Source organism: Rhinoraja longicauda, chromosome 28 (assembly GCF_053455715.1).
Source record: "Rhinoraja longicauda isolate Sanriku21f chromosome 28, sRhiLon1.1, whole genome shotgun sequence".
Classification (NCBI taxonomy): domain Eukaryota; kingdom Metazoa; phylum Chordata; class Chondrichthyes; order Rajiformes; family Arhynchobatidae; genus Rhinoraja; species Rhinoraja longicauda.
Genome location: NC_135980.1, coordinates 19,087,728 through 19,103,355, shown reverse-complemented (window position 1 = coordinate 19,103,355; position 15,628 = coordinate 19,087,728). Strand labels below are relative to the sequence as shown.

The 15,628-nt window shown below is 41.2% G+C and overlaps 1 protein-coding gene across 4 annotated transcripts in view; it reads left to right on the top strand.

The window, feature by feature from the left end:
• zap70 (zeta chain of T cell receptor associated protein kinase 70) overlaps positions 1 to 15,628 on the top strand; it is an 82,406-nt gene that overhangs the window by 39,047 nt on the left and 27,731 nt on the right. For 3 of the 4 annotated variants that reach the window (XM_078423527.1, XM_078423529.1, XM_078423528.1), the window contains exons 2-4: positions 2,343 to 2,799; positions 11,742 to 11,902; positions 14,981 to 15,119. In XM_078423527.1, coding sequence (XP_078279653.1) covers positions 2,398 to 2,799; positions 11,742 to 11,902; positions 14,981 to 15,119 — 702 coding nt within the window. In that variant the 5' untranslated portion in view covers positions 2,343 to 2,397. The remainder of the gene's footprint in view (positions 1 to 2,342; positions 2,800 to 11,741; positions 11,903 to 14,980; positions 15,120 to 15,628) is intronic. The other variant, XM_078423530.1, reaches the window with a different exon arrangement.

The following is a 15,628-nucleotide window of genomic DNA, read 5'->3' as shown; positions in this document are numbered from 1 at the left end:
CATTCCCCCTCCCCCTCCACCTACATTCCTTTCTTTAGCTTCACAATTTTCAACTCTTCAATCATATTGCAAATCATATCCAATTATGGTGCCAGTTTATCTGGGTGTAGAAGGAAAAGAATTCTCCCCTAAAAATCAAATATAATCTTGTACTGCGACTCATTATGAATGCAGCAGATTTATGTATTAAGATCCCACTGCCCAGCTAATGAATTACATAGGGAGCTAATTCAGCACTAAATGTTAAATTGATGTAATGAATATAGTAGAACCAAGTAAAGGTAGGTTTACTCAAAAATATCAAAAGCATTTTATAATGGAAGAGGAGTTATCAAAAAACCTACTTCTAATCAATCTGCGGGAAACCAAACTACAGGAAGTAACAGCATGCTTCTTTGCGGGTGAACTTACTTAACACACAAAATGCAGGTGCAGCTCCAGTATTCAGCTCCTGTGTCTTAACAGAAACCTTTCGTGTTCAGAAAACGTTCACATCTCATCTTGAAACATTGTAGGAGCGTTGTCCTCATACTTGTTAAGAAGCAAGATCTTTGCAGTCAAATGTAGAAGAAAATAAAACAGTCATGAACATAAGCATATAGTAAAGAAGGTTTATAAAAAACAAACTGGTACCTGTATGAAACTAACCAACGACCAGCCTGCACAACCAACACTCTCTCTGTGTCACATTCTCCTAAATGGGGTGTGCATGCTGGCCAAGGCATCTTGCACTAGGCGACAGCCTGTGTTTCTTGTGAAGCCACGTGCTTGCTCCATTTGCTGCCTTAAGAGTATTTTAAATGTACTGCATGCTCACTTGGTATAGAGAGCATCGGTAACTCAATAAGCTCTACATTGCAAATATCTCCAGTTTAAGGCTGGATGATTCCCAATGCATTTACATTCAGCCTTCAAAGGACTATTGAGCCTAAGAAACCAAATCCTCCTGTTATGCGGCTGAGTTTCGTAATTTTGTTGCTGAAGGATAACAATTGATGACTCCATGTAACTACTTCCATTAATGTCAATAGTCAATTTTAAAAATGCAACATAAAGAATACAAGAAGAGGTCAGGAAATTATGATTTTAACATTGTCGAACAATAGCCACTAATCAAATTGGTATTAAGATTAGAAATAATATTAGTTGGGTTCTGAAACTAGTGTTTGGAAAGGCAGTCCTCAGCTGAAGGCAGATACAAAGAAAGAGACAAAGTGCTAGAATAATTCAGCGGGTCAGGCAGCATCTTTGGAGAACATGGCAGGAGGAACGACAAGACCACAAAATTCTGAAAAAGTCTAAATTACTTTTTCAGTTTCTCCGTGATCATTTGGAGCTGCAGTTAATGTTATTAACAGCAGTCAAGAGCCATTGGATTTCTGATCCTGACTTTGGACACCATGGGACTGGCAGATTTGTGGGAACAACTTGGGTAGATTCACCTGTGGACTTCAGTAACTCCCTACCTCATGAGCATTGGATAGTAAAAATGCAACATAAAGAATCCAAGGAGAGGTCGGGAAATTATGATTTTAACATTGTCGAGCAATAGCCACTAATCAAATTGTGCGTGATGAAGGCAGACATGAAGAAAGACACAAAATGCTAGAATAAATCAGTTGGTCAGGCAGCATCTTTGGAGAACATGGATAAGCAACGTTTCCGGTTCGGACCCTTCAGACTGGTTGTTTTGGGAGGAGCAGGGGTGAGTGAACTGGAAGAGAGGAGGTGTGCGATAAAGCCTCCTCTTCCCTGTGGCCTACCTAGACTCACGCCCATTTTTCCCCTTCCCCGTCACCTATATTCCTTCTAGCTTCACAATTCGCACCTCTTCTGTCCTTATATCACAAATGTTGCCTTTTCTCTTTTCATCTCTGGCCTTTGTCTAACCATCTGCCGATCAAACACCCCCCTTACCTGTATCCACTTATCAGTTGACAGGCTTCATCCTGCCCCTCCTCTCATCTAGCTCCTCTCCCCATCACAACCAGCCTGAAGAAGTGTTCCAACCTGAAACATCACATATCCATTTTCTCTAATCTGACCCGCTGAGTTGCTCCAGCACCCTGTGTCTTTTGCTGAGTGTGACAAAGTTGGTTTTATGTTATCAAAATAATTTTAACATTTTCACAGCTTCCAATTTTTCACAGCTTTCAACGCAACAAAAATATGGCAAAATCAATTTTTCTTTTGTCAAACTAAATGTCCTTGCGGAATAATTGGATCTATTTATCTTGGCATTATGTTTAGCACAGACATTGTGGGCTAAAGGGCCTATTCCTGTGCTGTTTTGTTCTGTTCTTCGTTCTATGTTGTACACTGATCTTTTTGTTGTTATTTAGGTATAAGGAGGCAAACAACAAGTCCTGATCAGAAGCAAGAAACCCTCAGGGAACCATGCGTGATGTTGCTTTCCACCTGCCGTTTTTTTTTGGGAGCATATCCCGTGCAGAGGCAGATGAATTCCTCCGGATGGGAGGGATGTCTGATGGATTCTTCCTGTTACGTGTGTGTCTGCGTAACCTTGGAGGTTATGTCCTATCGGTCACCTTTGATCAAAAATTCCACCATTACACAATTGAACGGCAGTTGAATGGGACATATGCCATTGCTGGCGGCAAGCCTCACTGTGGGCCTGAGGAACTCTGTGAATATTACTCAAAAGATGCTGATGGACTATGCTCTGTACTTCGCAAACCTTGCCTTCGACCCCCTGGCGTCGACCCCAAGCCCGGAGTGTTTGACAGCATTAGAGAAAATATGTTACGGGAGTATGCTCGCCAAACCTGGAAACTGGAGGTAATTATTATATTAAAATTAAGGGGTTAGTTCATTGGTTAAACAATTTCAATTTTAAGATGTAATTTTGGTTTAAAGAAGGTTATATCAGGGACAGTACACAGAGAGTGACACAGTGTCACAGCTGGTAGAGCTGCTGTTTCACATAGCCAGAGACCCGGGTTTGATCCTGACCTCGGATGTCTGTGTGAAGTTTGCACATTTTCCTTGTGACCAGGTGGGTTTCCTCCGGGTGTTCCGGTTTTCTCCCTCATTCCAAAGATATGTGATTTTGTAGGTTACTGGCCTCTGTAAATTTCTCCTAATGTGTAGGGAATGGATGAGAAAGTAGGATAATATAGAACTAGTATGAACGGGTGATCGATGGTCAGTGTGGACGGATGGGACCAAAGGGCCTGTTTCCATATTGTATCTCTAAACCAATTTAAACTATTGGAGTAATTCAGCAGGTCAGGCAGCATCTGTGGAGGACATGGATAGGCAATGTTTCAGATCCCAAAAGGATCCAGAACCGAAACATCATCTATCCATGTCATCCATCACAGATACTGCCTGACCCAATGAGTTCCTCAAGCAGCTTCCAGCATCTGCAGTTCCTTAGTACCTAATCAGATGTACAGCACTTTGGTCAACGTGGGTTGTTTTTAAATGTGCTATACAAATAAAATTGACTTGACTTGACTTGACTTGTATCTCTGTTAGCATAGAGATATGTAATACAGTAAATAAATTAGGTGTTCCCAAATGAGGTGGTAAATACAATTACAAGGTTTAAAAATCATTTGGATAGGTATACTTATATAGGAAACCAGAGGGATATGGTTGAATGTGAGCAACTGGGATAGGCATGGATAGACATCATGGACTAGGTGGGCTGAAGGGCCTGTAAATGTGCTGTACGATTCTATGATTCGAAAATTAAGCACAAAAAGAAAATTATTCCAAATGGCCAGTTGTTGCTTATAGGAAACGACATTGGGAGTGGTCTAAAATAATGAGTAATATTCGCAGTAATTTTGAAAATGTAAAAGTTTAAATAAAAGTTAGTTGATGGAGAAAGTCTGAAGAACTCGTATTTACCATGCTTGAGTGTTCTCGGGCATGGTTCAGTAATTAACTCACATGGTAACTCAGAGGTAATGGCCAACGTGGAGGCCAGTCAGCAGATGAATGACAGGCGTCCTTGAGGACCCGGCATGGAGGGTGGAGGAGATAGAGGAGAGGAAGATTGCCAGGAGGAGTGAATTGGTGTGGGGAAAGGTTGCCAGCAGTCAATTCACTGTGGATATTGAGATGTGATACACATGGCAGGGAGGTTCCTAAATATCCTAACAGTGCCTGGAGCAGTGAATCGGCTGCCCGAATCCAAAGTAAAAAAATATCAAGCATCTCAGCCCTTCTCTGGCAACAGGGTGCAATCCAGAAGGCTGGCCAAGAAACTCTTCTAAAAAATCTTTAAGGTTAGCAAACCCCAGACCAAGAAAATGGAAATGATTAAACTGACACAATTAATGGCTTAAAACAAAATCTGTCTAATAAAGTGTGCAGTTTGCAGTAAACTTTAACGGTCTGATTTTCACTGCCTGCTTCTGTTTGAAAGGGACACGTGGAGTCTTAAAACAAGAGTATAATTCTCACCAGCTTCATTTGCGCAGGTGCATTGTGACAGAAGCTTTGTACGGGTCAGATGATGACAATGCAGAAGGACCTGCATGATACCTGCTTTCCCTTGTAAAGGGAAAATGTGCTCTAAAGATGCAAGGCATCAAGACATCAACATCTCAGTGTGGCTAGAGCAATAACATCAGAAGACGCTGATTTTTTAATTATCATTATAACAGTACTGTTGTCCCTCCTGATAAAGCCCCTGTTATCTTGCCATAATGCATCTGAAAAATTGGCGAACGGCGGCAGTGAAAATAAAGGTAATGAGAACAAGGGTCCAGTGTTAAGACTGCTGAAAGTAGAAAGTATAAAAATCAGACCTTTAGTTTTTATTTCATGTCACTAAAATTTATTGGACATGCGATAAGGAACTGCAGATGCTGGAATCTTGAGCAAGAAACACAAAGGTTTGGAGAAACTCAGCAGGCCAGGCAACATCTCTGGAGGGAAATGGACAGACAGACTGAAGAAGGGTCTGTCAATGTCCCTCCACAGATGTTGCATGACCTGTTGAGTTCCTCCAGCACATTATGCTTTGCTCACCCTGCAAGATATTGGGGGAAAGCTGGTAAATTAAACTAGCAAATTGCTTTATTAACCCCAAGAACTTACAGAGAGAGAGAGAGAGAGAGAGAGAGAGAGAGAGAGAGAGAGAGAGAGAGAGAGAGAGAGAGAGAGAGAGAGAGAGAGAGAGAGAGAGAGAGAGAGAGAGAGAGAGAGAGAGAGAGAGAGAGAGAGAGAGAGAGAGAGAGAGAGAGAGAGAGAGAGAGAGAGAGAGAGAGATAGAGAGAGAAGGAGAGAGAGAGAACGAGAGAGAGAAGGAGAGCTTGATAAAGAGAAAGAGAAAGAGAGAAAGAAAGAGGGAAAGAGATAGAGACAGAGAATCTTTCATCTGTGAGTTTATTACAAATCAGACAGACTGGTTCCAGTCCGAACAACACCTACAATATGACAATATATATATATAGAGTATGCCACAATTTCAAAACTTTATATTTTACAAAATATTGTCTTGGCATTGCTTACTTTTCATAGGCTGGGATTTCTTTGGGTCTTACAGAACCTAACCATAGCTACTGATGGTATCAAGATAACATCTGTACCGCCAGCTTCACAATGCCACAAGTGGAAAATATGATGTGGAATGTTGCGCAATCATCGCCACCTTATCCGGATTTAGACCCTGCCACTTCCTGCCTGTGAAAACATGCTGCGAATTGTAACCTTTGGTTCTTTACCAGCATAATATATCACCAAATTACGAAATATCCGTTGTCTTGTCTAAAAATTGCACACAGGGTGTATATCAACTTGAAACAATGAAATTACATCTGGGAAATGTATCCAAATACTGAATCCACAATTTTCCTTTTGGTTCCCCATCCTGATTGGTTATGTACTCAGACTCAGAAAGCTCAAAGCAATGTTGATGCCGCAATAAGAAAGTTGTAATGGAGCAGTGAGAGCATCTGTCCCTAGGTAAGGTTTTGAGGTACATTGCTGTATAAAATTGTTGTATTGCCATGGTGTTTACAGGGTAGACAGTTAGAACCTTTTTCCAAGTATGTAAATGTCCAAGAATGGAGGGCGCAGCTAAAAGATGAAAGGGCAAAGTTTAACAGAGATATGTGGGGCAAAATGTAAAAGTTTAAATAAAAGTTAGTTGACGGATCAAGTCTGAAGAACTGGTATTAACCATACTTGAGTATTCTCGGGCATGGTTCAGCTTTTACACGTAGGGGTGTAAAGAGTGTTTAGTTGTCATATGTATCAAAAATGGAACAATGAAATTCTTACTTGCAGCAGCATAACATGCCTATAAATACAGAACATAGATAACATAATAAACAGCAAAAATCAATAAAAGAGAAACCTCAATATGATGGCAAAAAGCCAGTTACCTTAATAGAGGTGTATAAAATAATGAGGGGAATTGATAGAGTGAATGCACCGAATCTTTTGTCCAGTGTAGGGCAGTCAAGAACCAGAGGACATAATTTAATGCGAGAGGGGAATGATTTAAATGGAACTTAAAGTGGAACACTCAAAAGCTGGTGGGTACATGGAATGAACTACCAGAGGAAGTAGTTGAGGCAGGTGCAATCAGTACATTTAAAAAATACTTTGACAGGAATGGTTTAGAGGGATATGGACTGCATGGACAAGTTGGGTTGAAGGGCCTTTTTGACTCTATGACTCTCTGGCTGCTCTGAGCAATCCCCACACAGTCATGAGGGAAATGCTAAAATATTATTTATTCATCATTTACAATTTCACTGCTCGAGTAACTCAACAAGTCAGGCAACATCTCTGCAGAACATGGATAGATGATGTTTCAAGTTGGGATCCTTCTTCAGGCTGATTGTGAGGAGAGAGGGGGCAGGAATTCATTCCAAAGAGGAAGAAAGATTCTAGGGGGAGAAAGAGGTAACTGTGGCTGACAAGGGAAGCCAAGGACAGTATAAAACTAAAAGAGAAGGTGTATAACATAAGAAAGATTAGTGGGAAGCCAGAGTTTTTTTTTGAAGAACAACAGAATGTAACTAAAAAGGCAATATGAGAAGAAAATACGAAGGTAAGCTAGCCAATAATATAAAAGAGGATAGCAGGAGTTTCTTCAGTTATATAAAGAGCACAAAAGAGGCAAGAGTGGACATTGGACCGCTGGAATGGGGACCAGGTGACATACAGTCATACCAATAAAAAGCAACAAAACACACAAAATATATTTTAACATAAACATCCACCACAGCGACTCCTCCACATTCCTCACTGTGATGGAAGGCGGAAAAAAGAATGAGGGGGACCTCATCGAAACATACAGAATAGTGAAAGACTTGGATAGAGTGATTGTGGAAAGGGTGTTTCCACTAGTGGGAGAATCTAGGACTGGAGGTCATAGCCTCAGAATTAAAGGACATTCTTTTAGGAAGGAGATGAGGAGAAATTTCTTTAGTCAGAGGGTGGTGAATCTGTGGAATTCTTTGCCACAGAAGGCTGTGGAGGTCAAGTCAGTGGATATTTTTAAGGCAGAGATAGATAGATTCTTGATTAGTACAGGTGTCCGAGGTTATGGGGAGAAGGCAGGAGAATGGGGTTAGGAAGGACAGATGGATCAGCCATGATTGAATGGCAGAGTAGACTTGATGGGACGAATGGCTTAATTCTACTCCTATCCCTTATGACATGAGGGAGAAAGCTGGAAGAGAGGAGGGACAGGACAAAGCCAAACAAGTAATAGGTGGATACAGGTGAGAGGAGGCTTTGACAGGCAAATGTTGGACAAAGGCCAGTGGTGAAAAGACAGATTGTGTGAGAGAAAATGATTAAAGAGTTACCAATTGTAAAGAAAGAGGAAGGAATGTAGGTGGAAGTGGAGGGGGAGGGGATAAATAGGTGCGAGTTCAGGTGGGGCACAGGGGAGAGGGTGGGGAATTGTAAGGGGTGAAAGAAGCGGGGGTGTGTGTAGATACCTAAAATCAGAGAATTCAATGTTCATACCGTTGGGTTGTAAGTTACCCAAGCAGAATATGAGGTGCTCTTCCTCCAGTTTGCATATCACCTCATTCTGCCAATGAAGGAGGCCCTGGACAGAAAGGTCCGAATGGGAATGGAAGGAAGAATTACTATGGTTAGCAACCGGGAGATCCAGTAATTCTTGGCAGACTGAGCATGTGTTCATCTAAATGGTCACAGAGTTTACGCTCGGTCTTGTTGTTGTGCAGGGACCCACATCGGGAACACTGGATGCAGTAGGTGAGGTTAGGGGTGATGCACGTGAATCTCTGTTTCACCTGGAAGGACTGTTGGTGACCAGACACCTGGAGTTCCTTGTTTCCACATTTTCCTCGCTTGTCTTCGTCTTCTTTCAACCATGTCAACTACAACAATCAAAAGTGGCAATTGGTGCTTCAGAGTACCGTAGTTGACGCTTTCGCAGGGTGGACGACGAGGACGTAAAGCAGCTCCCACCCCTCCTCGCTTGTAATTCCACTTGTCTCAATCTTGAGTTTCCCGAATCTGTAGGAAATATGCAACAGGCAGAGAACATTACGGGTCTGCCAGTGCAGAGCTCTCCTCCTTGTCTCTCCTCCTTGTCTCTCCTCCTTGTCTCTCCTCCTTGTCTCTCCTCCTTGTCTCTCCTCCTTGTCTCTCCTCCTTGTCTCTCCTCCTTGTCTCTCCTCCTTGTCTCTCCTCCTTGTCTCTCCTCCTTGTCTCTCCTCCTTGTCTCTCCTCCTTGTCTCTCCTCCTTGTCTCTCCTCCTTGTCTCTCCTCCTTGTCTCTCCTCCTTGTCTCTCCTCCTTGTCTCTCCTCCTTGTCTCTCTCTCGTCTCTCCTCCTTGTCTCTCTCTCGTCTCTCCTCCTTGTCTCTCTCTCGTCTCTCCTCCTTGTCTCTCTCTCGTCTCTCCTCCTTGTGTGTCTCTCTCTCTCGTCTCTCCTCCTTGTGTCTCTCTCTCTCTCTCTCTCTCTCTCTCTCTCTCTCTCTCTCTCTCTCCTTTCTCCCTCTCTCTCTCTCTCTCTCTCTCTCTCTCTCTCTCTCTCTCTCTCTCTCTCTCTCTCTCTCTCTCTCTCTCTCAGTTTGAGTTAAGATGGAAAGTGAAATAGTTTAAACTGAAAGGAGAGTCATAAAGGTGAACAAAAGAAAATTGCAAAGCAATGAAGAGTGGGTTGGCTATGATAGAATTGGGCAATATCAATGAAGGCTTGATTATTGTTGCTCCTTCCTTACTAATGTTTAAGAAAGAACAACAATCAAAGTTGACTGATTAGTCTAATATTATTTAATATGATTGGATAACATGCAAAAACAAAGCTTTTCTTATACCTTGGCAATAATAAATCTAAACCTAAATCTGAGTGATATAGCTTTACATGTTGCCAGTCATAAACCTTGTCAGTGGAGTCCCCTGTCTCGGTTGGCTCAAGGATTTATTTCACTCTGCGCCATAATTCATTCTGAATTGTTTCTGCATACATATTGATTATTTCAACTAACAGAATGTTGTGCATGGTATGAAAAAAACTGATTTTGTTAGAAATAGTTTTTGTTTATTTCACTTACATGCATAAAAGCTTCCAAATCTTACCTGTACTTTCAGTAGTGCTCTGGGTTTGAGCCTTTGCAGCAGGCCAGGAACAAATTCGTCAAGTTGCATTGGCACTCAGCCCTAGAGGATTATTCTGACAATGATTTAACATCAGAATAATCATGACAAAATGAAACTTCCTCATAGCATTAATTTTTTTACAATTTCTTCAACATTTTTGCTGCCGTTCTTCAAGGTTTGGGCATGGAGCCATGATCAAATAAATGCATACAGAATTATTTACATAACAAGCATTAGGCTTTCAGTATTTCAAATCCGATATTTTTAATAACTCAACTGGTTCAACAAGTGTTCAAGATCTTTTGAAAAAGGTTAAGTAGTTCAAATCCTTGAGTTGAAGACAATTGAGGTAAAAGGTTAGGCTGTTGGATGGGAGAGACCACAACAGAAAAATAGTATTACCTACAGTAAAGTCTTTTAATCACAGAATAATTGTCTGTGATCAATTATTGTTCTGGCTTGATTACTGGTTAGTTGTGAGTTGTTCACAGGGTGTCTTTAAGATGATCAAAGCATCATTTATTCCCACTAATGAAATGGTAGAGAGCTATGGCCTTGATATGAAGAAACCTGTGGAGATGTGGTTAGCTCGGTAATTTTTGGAGATTGACCGAAGATGAGAAAGCAATGGGAAAATATGCCCATGAAAGAACGCTGCAGATAACTTGATTGTGATGATATTCTCTGACCTTTATGCTCGTGTTCCTGATGGTAAAGGTTGCAAAAATTGGATGCACAGTTAATGTAACTCTGGTGAGTTGTGCACTGTGTAGTGTAGTTCGGAGAGTACACAAATCTATATAATCTGTATGGTCACAACTGGCCAGAGAGTCAGACAGCATGGAAATGGGCTGTTTGGCCCAACTCATCCACTCGACCAAGATGTCCCATATAAGCTAATCCTTGTTACAGAAAGTTCTAAATTCTAACCACTCATTGGGTTGTTGGATTTATTAATGATTACCTCATATTCTGTCTCCAAAATATATCCCTCCCTCTCCCTCTCTTACCTGGCTCATCATCATCCCTCACCCCTCCTCATCCACCCAATAACCACAGTCTCCTGTCTCATTCCCTCCCCCTCTCCTATTTATTCGGCCTATCTTCCTTCAATATGTACCAAAATTGACATATTGAGGCAGTGCAGCGTTGGTTCACGAGGTTAATCCCTGGGATGGAGGGACTGCCTCTACTACTTCTTCTGGCAGCTCATTCCATAAACCCACCACCCTCTGTGTGAAAAAGTTGCCCTTCAGATTCCTACGAAATCTTTCCCCTCTCACCTTAAATCTATATCCTCCGGTTCTTGCTTCCCCTGCTCTGGGAAATTCTTCCTTATGTACTATTTGATGTTTTAACCTGCTACCCAAAGTCAGTGCCTTTGAGGTCAATAGAATAAAATTCTGGGGATATCGTTGCTATTGCATTGCACATTATAAAATAGACGGGTTTAAAGACTGGGAAAATAAACTCATAAGTATCCGAGATCTGAGATTTAATGCATCCTTATCAAGCATTTGCAAATCTCTTCACCCAGATATATACCGAGGATTACTGAGATATCTGAGATTTGAGATGTAAACTTATTCATGCCAGGATTCACCAAATGAATCTTACCTGCAATTTCCCCAAACAATCAAGTCCTTCCTTTAATATGGAGACAAAAGCTGTACACAGTACCCCAAGTGTAGTCCTACAGGTGTCCTGTAAACATGCCACCAGATCTTCCCTATCTTTATATTCTGTACCCCTTGCAACAAAGACAATATCCCATTAGCCTTCTTAATTACTTGCTCCAAATACATGGTAACATCCAGAAGTATTGATGTGCAAATAATGGTCTCGATAAAGAGTTGATCACATTTGTGGAAATAAATAAAATAATTAAAATAGATATCTGTGTGTAGGTATCTATCTCCAGAGATGCTGCCTGGGCCACTGAGTTACTCCAGCATTTTGTGTCTATCTAATGATAGATATCTGCTCAGGCTCCATCAGCATGCAGTTCCACTGAGAGAGATTCAATGTTGGTCAACATTGTCATTAACGAGTTGGATGAAAAATCATCAGGTTTGCAAATAGAACTAAGATATGCCTGGGCGTGATGCCCAGAATTAGATAAATGGGATACAGAATGATTTAACTGCTATCATCTTGTTTTCCTTCACAGGGTGAGGTGCTGGAACAAGCAATTATCAGCCAAGCTCCACAGTTGCAGAAATTGATTGCAACCATAGCACATGAGAAGATGGGTTGGTACCATGGCATGGTCAACCGTGAAGACGCAGAGCGCCGTCTCTACTCTGGGGCACAACCTGATGGGAAATTCCTGTGAGTTCTGGCATTTGGCGTGTATATTCGCTTTAAAGAACAGGATCAAATATGGATGGGTTGGTTGAACTATGGAGGGCTCTTAATCTAGCATGATTATCCTTCATCATTTCACAAACACAAACATCCATGTCTGTACAGAATACAAAGTTCTGGAGGAACTCAGTGGGTCAGGCAGTATTGTGGAGGGAAACAGACATGTGACGTTTCAGGTCGGAACCCTTCATCTGCCTGACCTGCTGAGTTCCTCCAGCAGTTTGTTTGTTGGTTGCTCAAGATTTCAGCATCTGCAGTTTCTCACACAACCACATCAACGGCAAAATTGAATCAGGAAAGCAACAATTGGTTGATCAGATTGAAATTGTAGAAATCTCTTGCGTCATGTCTTCTGCGTAAGTGAGGTAGCAATGGAAGCACAGAGGAACAGCAGTGATTGTCCTTTGACATGCTGTCACATGTGAAGAGACAAAGAGGCTGAGTTTTCTTCACTGACCCTGTTATCTTTATACCGTTACTGGTCCTAATCCTTTCAATCAAACTCTGGGTCCATAAATCCAGTTCGTAGGGTCTCGACCCGAAACGTCACGCATTCCTTCTCTCCCGAGATGCTGCCTGACCCGCTGAGTTACTCCAGCATTTGTGTCTACCTTCGATTTTAACCAGCATCTGCAGTTTTTTTCCTACTCTATGTTTATTATTCTCTTGAGAAAGGCATGTGGCCAAACAACCAGTGTTCTTGCTGGGCACACCGCCACTGTAACAGAAATGAAAAACAGCTGTCAATAGACACTTCCAAGAAGCTACAAGCTATTTGTACGTGATTTTTGTTTTCTTGTTGGGTATGTAGACATTGCAATCACTGATCAGGAGACGCCTTTTTAGTGCTTCAAACCTGATGATGAATAAGCTCTCACACTATGTGGGGGTGTGCCCAGACTTTAACCCAGTGAAAGGCATTTCTAGGTCAGAATGATGTGTGATTTTGTGGAGAACTTTCACCATGCTGAATATTAGACTGTGTTACAAACCAATGTTGTCCAATGAAGAAAAGAGAAGGGATTCATAGGGAAGCCGCTGATGTTTAATTTTAAAGAAAAGGGAAGGCTACTATAAATATTCGATCATTTTTCCTCATTGGTTGAAAATTCACATTCCTTGTACCTGTCAGTTGCAGGTACAAGGATGCACCATGACTCAGTCCGAGCACTCTTACTCTGGAGAGGTGAGAGAGGTTCATTCTAATGTTTGAGCACAACAGTCCAGGATGACTCTCCATTGCGCTGACATCAGCGTTATTGGCATGGAAATTGTTGCACACAACCTTGTTTTATGGGTTTGTTTTATGATTGCTTTATGAGGTTGCTGCATTGTCACCCATTGCTTTGGTTGAGGGTACTCTGCTGTAAACTACAGTAGCTCCCAAAGGCATCATTGCATTACCCCATGCACATCAGTGTTGTAGTACATCACCCAGCTGCAGAGAACCAGAACCCCTTCCAGGCATCAAGAAATTCTGCATGCTTCAGTATAGCTTAGCTTACAGACTTTCATTTTTAATGAAAGGCTGATTTGTAACTGAGGACTACTGAGGGAAATGCTGAGATTATAGAATGTGTCTCTGGGAACTGGAATGTGCATCATCCAATGTCTCTGCTCAAGCTGTTGGGAAAGTTATTATAAACTAACTAATATGTAAGTGTCCAAAATCTACATTATGAAATAAAATTAATATTCACAAAGAACATCAAAGGTTATTTAAGGACACAAAAGTAGATTTGTGAAAGAAAAATCAAATAGTTAAGAAAATAATAAAGATCATATCATCATATCATATCATACAGCCGGAAACAGGCCTTTTCGGCCCTCCAAGTCCGTGCCGCCCAGCGATCCCCATACATTAACACTATCCTATACCCACTAGGGACAATTTTTACATTTACCCAGCCAATTAACCTACATACCATTGCAAAAGTAAAAATGTGGACATGGCTATTTATTGCTTAAATAAGATATCTAATAAGGTATTACATAACAATGTTAACATTTAAAATAAAATTAGCAAAATAATTATTAAACTTGCCATTGGTTGAAATTTACAAGTCGTTCTTAGAAACAGGAGAGGTGCTGGAAGACTGGTGGGTGGCACTTTTCAAGAAGGGCTGCAGGGAAAATGTTGGGAACCATACTTAACATCTGTGAGCTTAACATCTGTAGTTGGAAAGTTACTAGAGTATTCTGAGGGATAGGTTATATAGGCATTTGGATGGGCAAGTGCTGATTAGGGATAGTCAGCATGGTTTTGTACTTGGGAGATCGTGTCTCACAAATCTGATTGATTTTTTTGAAGATGTGACCAAAAAGATGAGGGCAGAGCTGTAGATGTTGTGTACATGGATTTCAGTAAGCCATTCGACAGGGTTCCACATGGTAGGTTGCTCTGGAAGGTTAGATCGCATGGGATCCAAGGAGAGATAGCTGAATGGATAGCAAATTGGCTCCATGGAAGGAAGCGGAGGTTGATGGTGATAGTTGCTTCTCGGACTGGAGGCCTGTGACTAGTGGTGTGCCTCAGGGTTCGGTGCTGGGCCCATTACTGTTTGTCATCTACATCAATGATTTGGATGAGAACATACAGGGCAAGATTAGCAGGTTTGCTAATGATACAAAAATGATACAAAAGGAAATCAAAGGCCACAGACGTGCAGCCAAACTGTATTAGGAGAGATGGAGTTATACTGGATCGTCCAGAAGTTTTCCCTTTCTGATCACCAGTCTGTTTTGAAGAATGATTTGATGCAGAATATAATGTACAATTCAGACCAGTATGGTGTCCAACACTACCATGAGATGGAGACACATGGAACTGCAGATGCTGGAACCTTCTATGCAGGGAATGGTCTAGTGACATTTCGGGTCTGACCTTTCTTCAGATGACCTGAAACGTTACTTGTCCACTACCATCAGATGTTCATTTTTCTCCTAGCAAATTATATCTTGTTGTGTTCTTTCTTAATAATTTTACACGGATTTAAAACAACCTATAAAGTCAGCTGAGACATTATTTGTTGCTTGTTCCAGGCTCAGACAACGTCAAGAATCTGGAACGTATGCTCTCTCTCTGCTCTATGGGAAAACATCCTACCATTACAGAATAGATATGGATAAATCCGGAAAATTTTCCATTCCCGATGGATCGAAATTTGATACTCTTTGGCAGGTTTATAACAATCTTTCTTATATCTAAATTTTTCAAAGATATTTAAGATTATGCATTAATAAAAATGGAAAGATACAATATATTAGTTGTACCCTGCAGACAATATTATTCAATATTAAACATTCAACATTTTTGTATGGATGATAATGTTCTATTGAAGTATATTGTAGGTCATTTTCAACACCTGTGCAGGAAGAAAAGTGCCTTGGAAGCTGAATCTTAACCTTCTAAAACTGGTGGGTTACTGCCAGGTGATGGGTTAATATTTTGAAATGTTGCAATTAATTATTTGAACTTTTGGCACAAAATGGAGCGTACAAAACAAATAGTGTAAGTGGGTGCTTAATGATGAAGTGGACTCGGTGGATCGAAGAGCCTGTTTCCATGTTGCATGACTCTCAGGTTCTCTAACCTGGTCTTTGTTGGGACTGCCAGATGTAATGTGCCACAGTTTTTTGTGGGGGTGGGGGGAGTCAACATTCCATAACCTTTATGAATAACGGGTGAAG